Raw genomic sequence first — 19,887 nt, forward strand, 5'->3', positions numbered from 1 at the left:
ATTGTCATTGGCTTTTCTACGTTATCTTATTTTATTTCATAAAAAATGTATCTATAAACTATCTAAATAGGTACAAGTCTACATGAGAAATACACCAATTATTTGAGTGACCTCACATTGGTAACGTTCGTGTGAGCTCGAGTGACATTTAACTGTTATCTGCACATATGCGCATTGTCATCACACGGGACTTAAACGTTATCATCGTGTTATCTCAAGCCACACTTCGGTGTCTCATCTTCTAAAATAAGGACAAGCGTAGCCAACGTTCCACCAGTTGGTGAGGATTCCTCTAGGATTTCAGGATATTTTCTGATCACTTCCACAATGCTTCAACTATTGTGTATATGCTTTAGCGTCATAGCATCAGTATACAGTGACAATAGCCATGCCCTCGGCTACACCGAGATTCTGGCAACAGCCCACTCCGCCCCTCGAGAGAACATCGTCAACAGTGATCTCTACCTTACGACATTACAGGAACTAGTTCGTTCGATAAAGCCCGATCAACTTCTACAGCTTGGCAAACACGTTCAAGATGAGGATGTGCCAGTAACGAATCTGCTTCAATTGGACGCTGATCCTGAGAACGAGACAGAGAAGGTGCCCTCTGACCTGTGCTCTAACCACACAGGTCTCATTCTGACGCATGCGGCCGCAAGAGATCGTTGGGCACTGGCCAGTAGGTGAAGTTTCATGTTCGACTATTTGGAAAGAGTGGAGAATTAGGTTTACGCCAGGTGACAAGCCATTTCAGTTCTAGTCAGCTAAGTATGGGCTCCAGTCGGCGTTTGTCCATGCGCGTTCTAATAAACCAAGGTCTTGTTTGGTAAACGCCATGACAAGATCATCAAGGTTACCCTATTCTGCCTTTCAAATATGTATACCCAAGTTCTCGTAAGGCGATGCAGTGAGTCTCCACAGAATAACCCTAACAAAATGCGATAACAGAATTGCAGATCTTATGTCAATAGAAACATGCACTGTTTAATATACTGTTAAGAGTGAAGAAAGTTGGATGTGTCTAGAGGGAAGTTGAAAGTTCTGTCTAGACGGAATAGGTTATACGTGTCCAGATGGAAAGGGTCAGTTGTGTCTAAACGGAATGGGTTAGATGTGTCTAGACGGAATGGTCTAGATGGAAGTTCTTTCCAGACGTTTTAGACGTTCTTTCTAGCTATATGTGTCCAGATGGAATGGGTTCTTGTGTTTCACGGAATAGGCTAGTTATGTCTCAACTAAATGGAATGGGTTAGATGTGTCAAGATGTAATGGGTTAAATGTGTCCACTTGTGCCTTGACCGAATGGGTTAGATGTGGATGGATGGATGTGGATGGAATGGATACGAACTGTGTCGAGCCCCTCATTCCACTGTTTTATATCATTGTATTAGCTGTAACTGTGTAATAGATGTGTCAAATTAGTTTTACCGAACTTACACATAAATCAGCAATTCTAACTCTGTAAATGTTGTGAAGCCGTTTCATTCTTTCCAACTCTGCGTGGAGTTCCTTTGCTGGAGCAGGATCCGCTATTTTTAATTTCGAATGCCAGAGTGTAAATATGTTAGGGCACACTTTAGATATGTTCAAAGCGTACACCGAAATTATTCGCTCTGTCAAACACTAATCTATATTCCTGCAAAGCGATATGTCTTCTACGGCAACCTGCAATAGCTCAGCTGAATGCGTGTGGCTGATCCTTTCTTTCATTTGCCACACTGTCTGTCTACTTGTCTGTCTCATAACTGAATGCTTTTACATCAGTGCTGGACGCCGCTGCTAAGCCCGACAGCAACATACTTGGAGGTCAGGTGAATTGGGTGGGATCCTACTGGGAGTGCATTGAGACACGAGCCACGGTTTACCCCGGGCCTAAAAATGAGACTGAACCGGAGCTGCAGTTTGAAGGTCAATACTGCACCGCATCGCTGCCAATCCCATCCAGTACAGCACAGGTGAGTCCGTGCCGTTAAACATCTCACCTTCGTTACCCCCTGCCCAATACAGGTGAGACCGTGCCACTACATATCCGACCTTCCTTAGCATCTGCCCAGTACAGGTGAGACTATGCCGTTACACATCTGACCTTCCCTTCCCCCTGGTCAGTACAGGTGAGACTATGCCACTACACATCTGACCTTCCCTTCCCCTGGCCAGTACGTACAGGTGAGACAATGCCGTTACACATGTGGCTTTCCCTTACCCCTTGCCCAGTACAGTACAGACTATGTAGTTAGACATGTGATCTTCCTTACACCATGCCCAGTACAGAAGAGACGATGCCACTACACATCTCACCTTCCTTAGCGTCTGCCCAGTACAGTTGAGACTATACCACTACCATCACTATCCCAAACCCTTCTGTATCCTGAGTCTCCAGTAAAGTTCTATACTGGGTCACCAGTAAGGGTGTAGACTGAATCCCCAAAGGTATAGTACGTTGCCCTAGGCCGTTCAGTTAGCCGCCCTAGACTCTAAAACTGATTAGATGTCGTTATTTGCCCCAAAGGCCTTTGGGCTTGGGCCAAAGGTAATTAATCACTGTTAAGATTTCACAGTTTCTCACTATAGTGGATAGAGTGAGCGTATGCAAAAACTCTCAACATCTTCTCCAGGCCATGGGGTTCGGAGCCTCAAGTCCTGGAATCAACATCGGCGTCTGTTTTCCTAGCACCTGCTCAGAAGCTGATGTTACTGCCCTCCTGAATGCAGGTAGGAATGCCAGCTTTATTCTCTCTCAGATCATGTTGCCCTGTGTTTGTACACAAGTTTGATAATGGACTACTACTATTTAGATTAGAGTTAAGTATTTGGTGTTTGGAGAATTGTGAAGATATGGGACGAATAGAAACTTTAAGACTTTAGACGTATTGGCGGCTGTTTAGCGAGTCGCTTGTAAGGCTGTATAGTGATTGGCCTTTAGGGGCGATATGGTGAGTCGCCTGTAAAATATCATTGTGATTTGTCCACAATGCTGGGTAGAGACAATGCCCTTCTCAAGGTGGAGGCTTTCGGTGCAGTTCTTTGTAAGACTGTATTCTGAGTGGCGTGTAAGGCTCTATGAATAGAGACAATACCTTCCTCAAGGTGGAAGCCTTCAGTGTAATTCCTTGTAAGACTGTATTCTGAGTGGCTTGTTAAGGCTGTATGGCGACTTGTATGTACAACATCATGGTGATTTGTCCCCAGTGCTGGATAGAGCCAATAGCAGCATCAAGGTGAGATCCACCGTCTGCCAGAAGAGGACACAAGACTACGACGCCAACGCCATCATTGTCCTGTGAGTACGCTGTGAGATCATGTTCTGCCAAGATGCGTATTCCAACCATGTGTCGTCGGGATATATGGACCCGTGAAGGTTCGGATTAGAATATGGGCCTTCAGCAAACTCAGTATTGTCGTAAGAGACGACTAACGGGATCGAGTGGTCAGGCTCGCTGACTTGGTTGATACATATCATTGTATACCACTTGGGTAGATCGATGTTGATCCCAGGATTATCTGGTCCAGACACGATTATTTGCATACCGCAGCCTTATTCTTGGAACATTGCTCAGTACGGCGTAAAACTAAACTCACACCCTCACTCTCCGGTATATATCTAATCTAGCCTCGCACACTAATGGTTCATAGCACCTGACATCTGGGCACCATGAGATCAGTGGGATGTCTCCTGTGGTGCATACAGGAACCATGTCATATATAGGAAATTTCCCAGTTTGGTTCCTGTATGCCTGAAGAACCACATACTCTCGTTACGCTCTTCACAACCATCTCCCTACAGGTTAGTCCTGACACTGTTTGTGACGGTGATGTTAACGGCCACGATGTACGACATCGTGTGGGTGCAGATGCCGAAATGGGAGATGGAGAAACAAAAAGTAGCAGAAGATGCGGCGGCCACTGTCAACATCAAGGACACCTCGCAGTCTGTAGAGACGACACCTTTGTTGAAGGACACCAAAGCGTCTGGGCAACTGTCTCGGACAACAGGTGAGCCCAGAAAGGGTGAAATCTTTGCTTCGTGTGTGTGCGTTCACTGTTCACCTATTACAGCTGTTGATAATGTTTACGAATGCTCTGTTTTATTCAGTCGTCTAAATGCAATAGGGAAAGGAATGAGGACTGTACTAAGTGATAGTATTTCTGGGGAATGTTACACTTACAGAATTAGATATTAATGACACGGTGATAATGAACGCAAAAATGTTACCGTAATATCATTATGTTACGGTTAGAGAATAATGTAATGATGTTACGATGGTAATATTACTTACAAATGTATGTTGCGGTGATGTAGCCCAGTGGGGAAAGCGTTCTCTCGTCACGCAAAAGCTTCGAGGTCGTTTTCCAATACCCGTCAAATATATGAACTTCATTTCTTGTGTACCCACCGTTCAGTTTTTTATTTGGGATGGCGGGTGTGGCTAAAAGCGGCTAATATCGTGATTATGTTGTAGGTGTTGCCGCTCAGATGTTGCTGTCCTTTTCTGTGTACACCAACACCGTCAAACTGTTGTCACTGTCCCAGCCTCCAGGATCCATCGCCAACATCCACGGAATCAGGTTCTTCAGCATGACTTGGGTCATCCTCGGACACACCTTGGCCTTCGCTAGTGCATCCTCACGTGCGTCCAACGCTTTATCGTCGTCATATGTATCTCTTCTGTTTTGTCCTCCTTTCGCTTCTGCATCCGCTGGTCGGTGGTTCGAATACCTGGTCGAACATAATCCTTGCTTTGTCAGCTCAAGCTGGTTTCAAGGAAAAATCGCTGAACACTAGCATCTTGGTATATATGTAACATGTCGTTCACTGTTCACCTTATGATACTATGTAGAAAAGTATGGAATATTCTATTTAACGAGCATACCACGAGCCGATGCCAGTGCATATGAATAAAAGTAATATATATTCATACAGATGAAACATTTCCAAAGAATGGAATAAATTGTCATTTTCCCTCAATTTCTTTTCATTATCTGTTTCTCCTAACCTTCAACATTTGCATTGTTTCAATCTTGTAAATCAATATCCCCTACTTTTTAATGGTATATACCATCTGTAAATTGTGGCTACCTGTTTTAGAAAATGCGGCGTCTTACCTGGGAAGAGCTTTGAAGCAATGGTCGTTCCAAGCCATTGCTAACGCCACCGTGTCTGTAGACACCTTCTTCACTCTCAGGTAAGGCCTACTGAGATCAGATCTAAAATCAGAACGGGGTCGCTCGGGTAGTTAAGTTGGACAGCTATCTGCATATCCCACTTAAGTCACGTCATGTCTAAGGTATGTCACATCATATCCAACTTCAGTCACGTCATGTCTCATGCAAGTCATATCATATTTCAGGTAAGTCACATCATATCTCAGGCAAGTCACATCATATCCCACTGAAGTCACGTCATTTTCAAGTAAGTCAGACCATATTTCACGTAAGTCATGTCATGTCTATGGTAAGTCACAGCAAATCACTCGTAAGTCACATCATATCTCAGGTAAGTCACATGTGTTGTCACCAAATTAAGATCCTTCTGGCTCCACAGCACCTTCCTCATTTTATTCCCACTGCATTCAGCACGCGATGAAACACAATTACACATTGTCAGTATATCTTCACTCTAAAAGCATATGTACATTGATAGAAACATGGATGAAGAATGGACAAATACATACATCGGTATGTAGCATAACAAATTGTTCATAAACGTCCATAACCTGGCCTTGTCTTCCAAATCTTTGTTACTGTATTTTATTTCAGCATATTTTTCAGATTGTTCCATGTTGTATTCTAGCAGTAACTGTTCCATGTTGTATTATGGCAGTGGTCTTCTGGTGGCTTACTTGGTCCTGAAGGAGCTGTCTCGCAACAAAGGCAAAATCAACTGGTTCATGTTCTACTTCCACAGATTCTGGAGGTAAGGACTGCTGACAGTGCGAGAAATACCTACTGACCCGCTAGGCCGTGGCTAGCAAAAATCCAGCCGGGAGTATAAATCAGCTGGCCCAGCTGACTAGTGAAGTCTTGTAAAGATATCACTCATTCCGACTTGTGAAGTTACAATACACACTTAGGTCATGCAAAGTTATGACCTGATATAAATGTCCATCATATTTGCTCGTAACAGTATCTTATTCTTATCGATGTTTGTAATCCTTTACTTAGGTTCTACATTCATATTCCGGGTAGGTGAACTATTTTGCGCACTAGCAGCTTTCAGACATAGCTAGCCCGACTGGCTGGAAAAACTGGAATGCGTTTCGCACACTGACTGCTGGCAATATATGGCACGTGAACCAATTAGCATTTACGCAGCTTTAGAAATATTTCAGCAATAGCGCGGCAGTGGACTATGATTTATGAACATGACTTATGACCACACTGAAGATTTTTTCTGCGTAGTTGGGACCAACGGGGGTTCAGGGGGTTCAAATCCCCTGAAACACCCCACCCCCAATACACACCCTTTCGAAATTCCTGGATCCGCCCATGCCAATAGTCTGTTATATATTAGATGAGTGTTTAAGCAGCATGTTGACCTATGTCCTTGGTGGCAGACTGACCCCAGTGTACATGTTGGTCATCATGGTGTACGTTCCGCTGTTCAAACACTGGGGAGAAGGACCACTGTGGCCTCGGGCCGGCATTGAGCCAACCAACTGCAAACAATGGTGGGGCAACCTCCTCTACATCAACAACTTCCTCGACATACAGGATATGGTATGGACGTCTTTCTTAATAGAAATACTTCAACATGTATTTGTTGCGGGTTTTTTTCATTTTATGGTGGAATTGTACTTCCATGTTTCATGTGTTCTTTGAACTGGTTTGAACAGACATCTGGTGATGTTTCAGCGTGTGAATTAGTACTTATTCTCGATCCCCGTGTGTAACGTTATTTCTCTTATGTCTGCTGTTCCAGTGCATGGGATGGTCCTGGTACCTGTCAAACGACATGCAGTTCTACATCCTCAGCCCCCTCGTCTTTATGCCGTTCTTCCAGTAAGTCACAAAGTCACATCTACCCCTGGGTAACTGTCTCGTGGAACGTAACTATGCATCACCCGTCCAGGCACGTGGGGCTCACCAACAACTCGGTTTACGCGTTGTAGCAATCAACAGCTTGCTCAGCTTGACCAGAGCTACCTACATGGCCCGGGAGGTCAAATGGCACAAACGGCAGGTCTAGTTACCTTCATTAAATAGGGGACCTGAGAATCTTAAACGGCGATCTTATCTCGGCATATACGGACATGTTGACAATCATCTGACAAAGGTGTACCTCTTCACAACCAGTTATGACAAGGTCACGAAATGTATTAGTATTCACTTGATCAGGTCAAGCTGATCAAGCCGTGGGCATTAAGACGAACTTACGTCTTGAAACCATTATATCTCCCGTTTTTGACTTCAGTCTTCATCAAATGAAACTCCGTGTTTCAGTTCCTGGATAGCAGGGACAGCGTCTGCGATGACGTTCCTGCTGACAACGTTCATCACCTCTGGCATCATCTCCAAACACTACGGCCTCCCGGCCAACATGTTCACCAATCCTGGGTGGGTAGCATTCCAAAGCCATTCCTATAATAGCTGAATGCGACTTGTACAGGTTTGTAATAAATGTTGGTTTAAAGACGATGGGCCGTCACTTGGTTACACACATATAAAACAATATATGCACTCCTATGTACCCTAATAAATATATATAACAGAAGTGATAATGATAATTTAATATAGATTCATTTGTAGATGTTTTTGTTAAAGATATTGTGATAAAATTGACATTTCTCGTCGGTAACAGTGATACAGACTTCAATGGCCAATGTTTCACGTCACTACTCAAGTTGATCGATAATTTGTCGTTGGTTAAAATGATGAAGACATAGTCAGCACAATGATAATTGTCGTTGGTCCAAATACGATATGTACAAAATAGTCTGAAAATAACGACATACACTGGCCATGCTTGCGTCATTGTCAAATTGATATAGATATATACTACATATGATATTAATTCTATGCAGGAAGACTCTAGACTACATGGAGAAATACTACTTCAAACCCTACACCCGTATCGGGCCCTACATCGTGGGGCTGTGGGTTGGCTACCTGCTCTACAAGACCGACTGCAAGTATAAAATGTCCAAGGTGAGTCCAAGTAGTCTGTAAGTCCCTCAGGCCTGAAGGATACTGCATGAAACTACGCAGTGAGCGAGTATGGTTTTACGCCGCTTTAGCAATATTCCATCAATATTACGGCACACCAGAAATCGACTCAAGAGATAAATGATAATGAAAGACGTGTGAAAAATACAGTAGAACAAGGTACGAGTGAAGCCGATTTCTGGTGTCGTGATATTGCTGGAATGTTGTTAAAAACGGCGTAACTGACTCACTCTTTCGTCATGACAATCTCTCCTTCACGTCCGTATACACCTTGACGGCCATCAGGTTTAAAACATACCTACTCACATCAGACGATGAAGGAACAACTTGCCTTACACCTACCAACATCGTACCTTGCTGTCCTTTTACATCGGCAAATATTAACGCTTCGCCGGCGTTATGTCATCAAATACGTTTGGTTATATTTTCATGTTTAAGCATGATTCCATCACCATTCTCAAAAACATAAATGAATCGCACACTTATCAAGTAAATTCGTTGCGCTATTTTTCATAAATTATGGTTGTACCTGTTCGCCTGTGCTTGTGTGGTAATTGTTGCACGTGTTCTTCATTATGCGGTTTTCGTCGTAGATGGAGTTGTGTATAGTATCGGGCGTATGTTGTATTACACCTGTGTGTAATGTCCATGTTATGGCGCATGCCTACTCGGGTTGTACACGTGTTGTACACGTGTTGTTCGATGCATTCGCCTTTCATCATGGCTAACACCTTAAGGTTAAAACATGTTGCACTTTGATGGAAAAACATACACGTATGTGCGCGTGCGTACTTGCAATTGCGTGTCTACGCTTGTTCAGCTAGCCTTTCAACATCCAACGTTTGGACTTTCCCGTGGACCGAACCATCAGCCTTCTACTCTTCGTGCAGGGGTTCTTTCACGTAGATCACTGAAATTGTCTTATGAACGTTCTGGTTTTATAATGGACTTGTTGAAACCAATGGATTGTGTTGTACATTCAAAATAGTTTGTACTGACCAAGTTGATCTGATAAGAGTGACAACAGTAACGACATTTACTAGTAATTTGTTGCAGGCTGTAAATTTGATAGGGTGGGCCACAGCGACGGCCGTCTCCCTTGCTGTGTTGTATGGCCTTTACGACGACGTCAATGGACACCCTCTCAACGACGACGAATCTGCATTGTACAACGCCTTGCACAGGACTGCTTGGGGAGGATGTGTAGCGTGGGTAGTGTTCGCGTGTGCAACTGGGAATGGAGGTAGGTATCTCTCACTGCTGATGTTCAAAGACAGCTTTGTCAAACATGGAATGGACAACCATGGCTGTAAACGCTCGGGTTAGAATGTCCCCTGCAACCTTTGGTGAACCCTGGCGCTGTCGATCGTTTCTCGTGGGATTGTCTGGTCCAAACGTATTTATTCAGTCGTTCACTGAAGTGAACTATGGAGTGAGTTTAGTTTTACACACTCAGCAATATTCCTCTTATAAGGCAGCGGTATGTAAATAATCGTGTCTGGACAATCCTGGGATCAACATCCATCTACCCAATTGGGATACAATGACGTGTCCACCCTGTCAGCAAGCCTGACTGCCCGATCCCATTAGTCGCCTCTTACGACAAGCATGGGTTAGCGGAGATCAATTTTCATCCGGACCTTCACGGTTCTACAAACCTGGAGTAATCGTGGACGGGGCACTAAACAACAGATACTCTCTCCCTGTATTTAACTGAGTTTGAAATCGTTTTCAATGAATGAAACAAAAACGGTAAACAAGAACTTTTCCATTCTCTGTTGGTAACATCACGTAATGTCCAATTATCTATGGGTGGAGAGATTGTAAGCAATCTGAAACCCATCCATACTATGGCAATGTTGTTAAAGGAGCATCCTAGATACAATTTCACATGACATAGACCATTCTGCTGATGAGCAAATCGACAAATGCGTGGCTTATTTCTACACGTGTCTCCCAGGCTTCGTGAACACCCTTCTGTCCTGGCGTGCTCTCATCCCTCTGAGTCGTCTCACCTATACCTGCTACCTTGTCCACCCTGTCATGATGTACGTCTACTACTATGGCCGAGAGCAGCTCTATTCCTTCTCTACAGTAGATGTGGTAAGTGTCCTATGTGTGAGGCTTCTTGTGACAGTTGAACCAAATACTTCAATTATTCTACATCTTCTTGTAGCATCCGATGCCAAGAGAATGGCTGGATCAAATGTGTGTTTCATATATTCGTGCTTGGCTCTTTCTGACACACTGCCAATTATGTTACTTGCACATAATGCTCAGAATGAATTAGTGTTCACTTCAGAACATGTGTAAGGGTGTTTATTTAAGCCTACCATACCTTCAGCTGAAACAATTCAGTATCCTGGTCATTGATCAAAAACTTGAAAATGGTACATCACTAAAAAGACCTTTGAAATAGATAATAATTATAAGCCATGTATAATGTATGAAAGAATCACAAGTATTTTTAAGAAATTGCTTATACAAACATGATTTCATTTCATATGTTTTGACGAATAAACCTATGTTCTGGGGGACAAAATATGGTAAAGTAAATAATAAAATATATTAGTAAGGACATTTTTAAAAAAAACCCAATGATTCAGGTTGGCATAAATGACATAAAATTAATTTATATTAATATTTGTTCCAGATATGGACGTTCTTTGGCAACCTGATCGCTACCTACATCATAGCATATGTCACATCTCTTGCATTTGAGGCTCCGATGATGGGGCTAGAGAAGACTCTCCTCAAGAGGAAGAAATCATAGCACCAGCATACCAAATTCCCTCATATCAAAGAAATTACAGAAACATGACATTTTGACCACAAGTGTATTGTTTTTCCTCCTAGCTAACAAAGTATGTCTCCATATTTTCAGCAGAATAACATTTATCAACAAACTATCAGAGTGCTGTTTCTGCAAGACTGTCTCCATCATGCTTCTTTATCTAGTTTGTAATGATGGATAACACTACCAAGACAATTTTCAGACTATCAAAATTTCAATACAGGAACTGATCACATGTAATTCTCCCGCAATGCATTCTTAGTTGAATTGTACTGAAGAATTTTCTTGTATTTTCCAATTACTGCATGCCTACTCTTATAAAGCATGTTTATTCAACTTCAATGAAGTTTCCTACTAAATTATTAATCCTGACTTGTCAAGGAAAGTATTTGACAGTGCAAGGAACAGCTTGTATTCATATCAATAATTACATAAACAAAACAAATATTGATTCCAAATCAAATGTATCTGTGGCAAATTCACACACTCGAGATCCAAACACTAATACTATCTGGCTTTGACTGTGAATACACCAACACTATAATATCTGCTCCCAGGGTGATGAAACACCACAGCACACTTAATAACGAATCAGATAAATGCATATTATAAAGATTACATTGGAAGTGTATTTAGGTTTGTTCAACAGGAGCAATCTGGTTCAACAACAGCATCGTGACAACATGCTGTAGGACCTGGGTTACCGCCACAGCAAGCTGTTGAGCTGTCACAGCCTACTTCCATGGCCAAGTGTTGGGACCAGGTCCAGAAGCTACTGCTGTTGCTGTAGCTGCGTGATCCAACACACCCATCCCCATCTAGAGACATTTCCTGCTACCCCTCCTTCACCTCCCCACAGTCTTCTATAAAAACTCTCTTAGCTGGAGTGCCGTTTCGGGAACCACAAGCCTGAAGATGTAATTGTGAAATTATATATAGCTTACTGCATCAATCTTAAAGTGCATGACATGACTCACCAAGTGTTGGGGCCATTGCAGATTTCAGAAATATTCCAGCTACATTAAATGTAATCAGGAATCATGAAAATATCTTTCTATCTGTTCTCTACCTGTTTGAATCTGGATCATTAGAATGGCAACAAAACATACATCAGACAATGATATATCTCCTCAGATACCCTTTGCCAGTGAGAAATATTAAACAGTTTGGAGATAAATTCCAGGATATCGAGTCAATTGTAAAGTCAGTTGATATTGTTTCAGTGGGAATGATAGAACCAGACCTAGTTCATTCTCTTCCCACAGAGGTTACTCCTGTCATATCTTCTTACGTAACCTCTGTTCTAATATGGCCCTCTCATGGTGCGAGTGTTCAAGACTCATGATTGGAGGCGTTCACATTTAGTTGTGCAATCAGAGACGTTGATTCAAGAGTGATCATTCACAAGATCTCGGTAATTTCCGAATGCATCAGGAAAACTTGCCACTATCATTTTTTGTTTCTACAAACACATCATGGCAATTGATCCCTGCACTCCCTATTGCCTGTTTCTGATTGTCAGTTAAACTTGAAATCCCGAATCTTTTCTTCACACGTTGATGAACCAGCTCCATGGGGGCTGCCATATTGGAGCTAAGTCTATTTAACACATGTTCTGACTGGATAGTAACAAAGGAGATAATTCCTGTTGCGATTTTTTGCTGCAAGGGGATTGCTCAATGGCCAGGAAATAGGGCCGTATTAGAACAGAGGTGACGTAGGAAGATATGACAGGAGTAACCTGTGGGAAGAGAATGGACCTAGTTAAGAACTAACATGAAATATCTATACATGTCAAATACTGCAGAACAAGATGAACTACTGCTCAAATACCATTTAGACTAGACAAACAGAGCATATTTATTAACAAACCTCGAACTTAAACAGTAGAATGAATTTAGTGTGTAATAATATCTAAACGTTTTGTTATTACAAGCTTAGAACTTGCTAACTGATCAAAACAGAATATCTTACCTCTATTTTCTTGACAATATCCATGCCATTAGTGACTTGTCCAAACACAACATGTTTCCCATCTAGCCTGCAACACAGTAATATAACCAGGGATTTACCTGAAACAAGTCCCCTTGGAAGACGAAATAACTTTCATCTTATTCATAATTGGGATTTGTTTTGAGGTTCTTGCGGACATCTTCTCAGTAGTCTTTTAACATTAGCATCACACTTAACGAAGTCTTAGCATTTGTGTTATAAATTCCATTTTGGTAACTGTTACTGCTATTTGCATAAGAACGGTGGCTAAAGATCAAGCCGCAAGCAGATGTTGATATCTCTCTAAGACTTACAACACAAAGTTATAATTTCTCAGTTTAAACAGGGTTGCGAGTCGAGAGTGAGGCTTTGTTCAGCAGTAAGCTGGAGTTGACCGTTTATGAGATTGATGAACATGTCTCATACACTGTACATGGGATACTTTGTAAATAGCAACGCAAATCCATTCTGTTAAAGAATTCAAAATGATTATGAAATAAAATTGGAGATATCATACCAATCTGTTTTTTCTGTGCAAATAAAGAACTGTGAGCCATTTGTGTTGGGTCCAGCATTAGCCATGGACAGAATCCCTGCAACGAAGTTTGACCAGATATTACAAATCGTTTCAAGTGTAAGCAGACATTTCTGATAGCTGATAATTCTCCACTAGTCATACTACATGCCTTTCTAAAAATTGCATGCAAATAATTCTGTATACTCTGAAATCATCTGAAAATGAGTGGAGGATATTGATATTTCACATATATTTGTCAGGAATGACTAGCATACTTTACCTAGGGTTACTGCTGTATGTATATACAGTAGTTCAAGTGACTCTTGCAACTTGAGGTCAGGAAACTAGATATTGATTGAAACTCACGTCATGTAATCCAACAGTCCTCTCTACTGCATCAAGCAGCATGCACAAAGGTTAAAATTTGCATCCATTTTCAGGTGTTATGTCTTAAAGATACAATATTTTGCATCTAGTGAAACCGTGTTTACAAGACAACTAGTACTGGGTTCTCGTCTCACCTGGCCCAGAGTGCTTCAGATCAAAGTTCTCGTCAGCAAACTTTTCCCCATAGATAGACTTCCCACCAGTACCATTATGTCTGGTAAAGTCTCCTCCCTGGCACATCTGACATGCAGATAAGGATCAGACACAGACATACATCAGAAAAAACACAAACACGAATAAAGAGGCACAGGGGAACATCTAATGCACATATAAGCATTAGACACAGACATACATCAGACACACAAACAAGAATAAAAGAGGCACAGGGGAACATCTCACACACAGAAATGGATCAGACACAGACATACATCAGACACACAAACAAGAATAAAAGAGGCACAGGGGAATATTTCACACACAGATATGGATCAGACACAGACATACATCAGACACACAAACAAGAATAAAAGACGCACAGGGGAACATCTAACACACAGATATGGATCAGTGGGTGAGCATAGTTTTGTGCTGCATTTATCAATATTTAGTGTTGGGAATTGATTGACATCTTACAAATGATGATTGCTTCAATACCAACGAACAATCATCAAAAGAAATAGGTCAGCATCATTTTTCAGATTTTCCTATCCAGGTTATTGCAGACACATGAATGTGTAATATGATGCAACTTGCTACTTTCAAGAAATGACTAATATATAATGACCATAAACTTTCTGAAGTCTTCAAGAAATATTCAGTCACGACTTTTCAGTTAGTGAAGTGAGGTTTTTAAGAAACAAGGTGTTTCAGGCCCTGATAACTTTGAAGTTATGTTCCATCACTTCTCAAACATTAAAACAGAAGTTCCAAAATCATTTGTGTTCCATTATGAGAAAATGTTATTAATAGCGGTCGTTTGGTCCTTGTGACCATCCTTTGATTATTTCAATTAGTCGGAACACCTCCATCAATATTACAATATCATGGTTGGGGAAGAGGGCTTCATACATTGTACCCATGGACCCACTGTACCCATGTGATGAATCGAATCCGAGTCTTCAGCATGATGAGCACTTGGCTACCCCGCCACCCCTGATACAGATGAGAAAGACAGGTGTACATCCTAAAACAGCTCATCAAGAAAGCAAGACAGGGCATATTCAACACACAAATAAAGTTCAGACACAGGGGCATATCTAATACACAAATATGTATCTGAGGATCAGAAATCCGCGACAGCTGGCATGCTATATGCAAAAGATCAATTGACTACAAATGTTTTCAAATGTAAAAAATGAGCGCAAAATCATGATACATGTATATCCATTGTATGAAAACTTTGGCTTGTGTCCATATGATTGTTTGGTGATGTGTGGGTTCCTATATCATTTCCTTTGTTTGAGAAACAAACACACAAATTGACACAGTAACCTCCAGATCCCTATTACAGTCTTCTGGGGTGGTGGAGTATTCAGGTTTGTGCTTGTCACAAGCAAGACCAAGACTCCCCCTCTCAATCAATAGGTACTTCACGTGTCCCCTGCCAATATATCTCTGCTAATATTAATAAAAGCTGTACAAGCCAGTTTTAGTTACCACATTTGACAGGCCATAGAGCACTGAAACCTACTAAACATTCACTGGCAGACACATGATATTCTGTTTCCATAGTCCTGATCAACAGTCCCTTGGACTACCCAGGGTTTGAACAAGGTCTCTAGCAACAGATCTGTGCCATTTGGGTTTGTATAAGGATTGGGTTTTTGGGTTAGGTGATTTCATGATATTGTTCTCAACAGCATGAGGCATTGCTCATAATATCAACCTCTGGTTTGCCTTGTCCTGACTTGATCATTTCATGGTAGCAGTATCCAATACTGGGTGGGTGTGAACATGAACATGATCAAAATTAGTTGACAAGGATACAAAACTGGGGATTATTCTATGAAAGGAGCTTCCTTTGTAGCCAAACCCTTTCTCATGCGTACACAGAGCTCTGAAATTTTCTGAAAGAAAATGAAAACTTCTGAAGAAGCAAACAAAATTCATTTCCAACCTGTTTTCATAATAATGACTATCTGACTATTAATCGATAGTGTTATCATTGCTTTACCTGAACAAATTAGGTTATTTGTGAATCCTAATAAATGTCCTGGAGAAATGTCTACACATGTACCGGGGTAAACCTGTTTTGGTTTCACCATGTACTAGTCCTGACAAGTATACTCCAACATGTCTACAATTAATCAAAACTTGTCACAGCTATTCTGTTTCATGCTGTGACCCTTTTCATCAATGAAACTGTCTAAACTGGCTGTAAAGAAATTACCGATCTCCAGATAAGGGCCATATTATCCTATGTACAGATGAAAATTATACTCGATATGGTAAGAAAAAAAATAGAAAATGTATCAGATACGCACTAGAGCAATGGCGTACAGACTTAGAATCATTTATCTGTTGTTTTATTGTTCACTGACCTGTTTATACAAATGAGTCACAAGATTACTGATACACCATTAAATTCCATTCAGTACTCTAAATGTAATCTGAAGTTTTTCCAGCAATCCTATATAGAAAAAAAACGGTGTACATACTCATGATGTTGAAAAATCATCTGGAGCCCTAAATTATGAATATGATATTTGTATCAAAGTTTTAATTACAGTTAAATATTACAATACAAAAACATAACATCAGATAACATTCGACATTTAACATAAAAGTATGGACATATAATCAATCATGGGTCAGTTCTACACATACCTGCTGTTCTCGGGGCTACATCAGCCCGGAGTTCCATCACTATACGTCCAGCATCCTTGTTGTCAATACTTACATCAAAGAACACTTGGGGATTCTTTGTGCTTTGAGCCCGACTTTGGCTGAACTGAAAGATGACAGGTAAACATGAAAGACTGTAACCATAGCACAAACTATTTCATCAAATCAGAGTACTAACTTTTATAAACAGACAGTGTTCACAAACAAAAAATATATACCCATTCAAAATATGTACATGTTACAAGAGATGGAGATCTAAACTATGTCTATCGATATATTATCAAAAAAAGTCAAAAGTATTTTGGAACTGTTTTTTGTCTTGTCTTCTTATTGTTGTTCCTTATTGTCTTGTTCATTATTCACAAATAAGGTCTGATATCAAAAACAGATATTGGACACTTGTCTACCTGTGATGACATCACTTCAAAATCCATCCTTCAAATCTGGCCAGTCTATTTGTTACAGAGTTTACTGAGTGTATTATTTGTATTTACAAAACAAAGAATATCTCGATGTAACATAAAAATTTGAATCAAAGCGAAGGTGTTCATGTCAAAATCTGAGCAAAAGGCAACAGTTCTTCCCATTCCCCCATCCTAAATAATATTTATAAGCTGATATATACTTGAATTTTTAACAAAACCTAACAGAACACTTACTAGAGGACTCACAAAAACAACTAAACCCCCAAAACCTAAGCATAATATATAGGGTTGAACCACAGAGTGTTACCTCTGTTATTCTATGGAAGAAAGAATAGGGGAGAACGGAAGAAACTCTTTCCTAACAAAACGTATTGCACATTTCGGCACAATGAACTCTCCAAGAAGTAATATAATTTGAATTTGAAATGCATCAAAGATACTGAGTCGAGCAAAACGTATTGTTCTGACACTTGACGTAATTTCCATATTCATACATGTTATTTCAGTGTAGTATCAATATTTTTCATGAAGTGAGTTTAGGGTGGATCGCTGTAAAATTTGACTGGCAAATTGGAAATAATCTGTGCTCTGCGCACATAATTTCAGTTCACTTTTCGGACGACTATTTAACTAATGACATCACATTTATCAACTTACGCATGGTTCCACAATGTACAATCCGCTAGGTCGCCATGTTAAAGGAGTTCACGGCACTGTATATATGTTGATTAAATTGTCGCCATTCGATAAATAAGCGACGAAATTTTTTTTAAAAAATGTGATTGTAGGTAAGATGATACTCCACAAATGTTCAAAATTTGAATTGGATCTTAATATAAACAACTTCATGAAAATTATTTATGCTACACTAAACACTTGACCGTTGACGTACTTTCCATTGACTTACATGTTATTTTTACGTAAAGTGTCCGAATACCTTTTGCACGATTCTGTACTTCCACACTCGGCAACATTACGCGCACGTGTTAGTAACCTGGTTGACACTACGTCACTTTTCGCATAGTTTCATTTGTAATATCTCATTCTGTAAATTTGGAGTGATTACCCACACCCAAAACACTTTAGAAATGCATATCTCGTTCTTTTACCCGCAAAAACTGGGTTCCAAAGCCAAGCAATCGCCTTGAGAGAACCATGTCGCTAGATGTTACCACAAGTTAGAGAATTAGAGTTACCTCCCTTGATCTAAAGTTACTTCGGGGCCGTTTAAAATGTTTATTGGGTCATAAATACGTTGTAATGATCACGAAAACATCCTTCAAGTTATGTTTCGTAAGCAAACTGTACTGTGCTCAGAATTTTGAACTCTTTGTTGTTTGAGGTGATGTAACCCAGTCATGATTAGATACGAGCGGCATATCATGTCGGAGTAGATCTATCATAAGTGACGTTGATATTTATGATAAACGGAAATGTAGACATGCCAGTAGTTGGTGTAGTCTAATGTAACACTGCGTGTGGAATGTGCTCTGATTGTACACAGATTTTGACCGGCATTGACTTATACATGTTCATGAGTTCAGTTACCGCACATCCCATCACGAGTATCGGCGTACGTGTGACTTCACGTTACGATATACAAAGATAAATCGCTACTGTAGTGAACACTGTTTTTCGTTAATACGATACTTTCGTTTTTTTTGTCCGAGGAATGCTATGTTTTTTCTTTTCTTTAAAAGTAAAACGAAGTAAATATAAGCTTTTAAAATTAGGTTTTAGTATTTTTATTAACACTAGTAACTTAATAAAGTTTTCTTTCAAGGATTTGTATTTCCTGAAAGAACTCTTCAGGAAAATAGTTGAAAACAGTTTTTCAGTTCAGTAAAGAAAAATAATGCTGTTTATTATGGTTGTGCTTCAAGCCATCAAAAGGCAACAGATCCTCACTAGAACGGTCTGTATTAGCAAATTTCATCCAGAGTCGAGACGTATTCTAAGGTTCACAACTCATTTTCAGGAATGTGTAACTGGTCATGACATGGAAACGGAATGCATCAGAATAGCTTTGAACACGAAACGTTGTTGTCTGATGAGTGAATACACGAAATGGGGAAAAAACAAATCGTTTTTGTTTTGAGTTTGGAATATATCTGGACGTAATATATTATGTGCACACAGGGACGCTTGTTACTAAATCCTCTGTTATAACAATAGACTGAACTTGTCAGATTAGGTGAAAGGCTCAAGTATTGCGAAGAGTATTCTTCTGTGAGAGGGGTGGTGGTCCTGCAGAACCGCATCCAGATCTATCAAATGGACGTGAAGGAATGGCTTGCTTTTTCTCTTCACCTCTGAAGAAACAATCCAAGAACTGCCTTGGCTTGCAAGAGGATATTTTCCTTTCCACGGCAGATCTTTACTATACTGCGCTGTTAAAGAATAACCATAGCATCGCAGACCGTGTGAGGACTGGTATTATTCCTCTCCACGACCCAGACATGAACATACCGCTCCCCAGACGTCAGTAGACACGTTACCGTCACTTCGGGGAATCTGGACACTCCATCCAGTGAGTCTGGTTCTACGCCGCCTTTAGCAATATAAACCAGCAGTACACCCAGCACATACTTTAGTGGTTCCTGAATGCTGGAGTGGATGGATACGCCGAAATCCTGAAATGGTCTGAGCGGTGTTCACAACAGTCTGGAACCAGTGATGGGTCACCTGTATCAGGGATAATCTACAACAATCTATATATATAGTCTCCTTGACTGTATCGGATCCCTGGGTCATTCTACAAA

General features: G+C 40.7%; 2 protein-coding genes across 2 annotated transcripts; one reads left to right on the top strand and one right to left on the bottom strand.

Annotated features, from left to right (window-relative positions):
- Window positions 1–227: 227 nt before the first annotated feature.
- Window positions 228–13,466, top strand: LOC137290801 (nose resistant to fluoxetine protein 6-like). Its single transcript, XM_067821931.1, has 15 exons — window positions 228–682; window positions 1,768–1,958; window positions 2,619–2,715; window positions 3,193–3,283; window positions 3,788–3,996; window positions 4,464–4,631; window positions 5,090–5,186; window positions 5,825–5,917; window positions 6,558–6,720; window positions 6,923–7,002; window positions 7,444–7,557; window positions 8,025–8,148; window positions 9,223–9,409; window positions 10,127–10,269; window positions 10,820–13,466. Exons 1-15 carry the CDS (start codon window positions 328–330, stop codon window positions 10,937–10,939), a joined length of 2,232 nt encoding a protein of 743 aa, XP_067678032.1. The 5' UTR covers window positions 228–327; the 3' UTR covers window positions 10,940–13,466.
- On the bottom strand, window positions 10,471–18,313 carry LOC137290805 (peptidyl-prolyl cis-trans isomerase-like). Its single transcript, XM_067821938.1, has 7 exons — window positions 18,235–18,313; window positions 16,683–16,806; window positions 15,843–15,922; window positions 13,991–14,096; window positions 13,470–13,545; window positions 12,935–13,001; window positions 10,471–11,869 (listed from the first exon to the last, which is right to left on the bottom strand). Exons 1-7 carry the CDS (start codon window positions 18,280–18,282, stop codon window positions 11,795–11,797), a joined length of 576 nt encoding a protein of 191 aa, XP_067678039.1. The 5' UTR covers window positions 18,283–18,313; the 3' UTR covers window positions 10,471–11,794.
- Window positions 18,314–19,887: the final 1,574 nt, after the last annotated feature.

This window comes from Haliotis asinina, chromosome 7 (assembly GCF_037392515.1).
Source record: "Haliotis asinina isolate JCU_RB_2024 chromosome 7, JCU_Hal_asi_v2, whole genome shotgun sequence".
In the NCBI taxonomy this organism is placed as follows: domain Eukaryota; kingdom Metazoa; phylum Mollusca; class Gastropoda; order Lepetellida; family Haliotidae; genus Haliotis; species Haliotis asinina.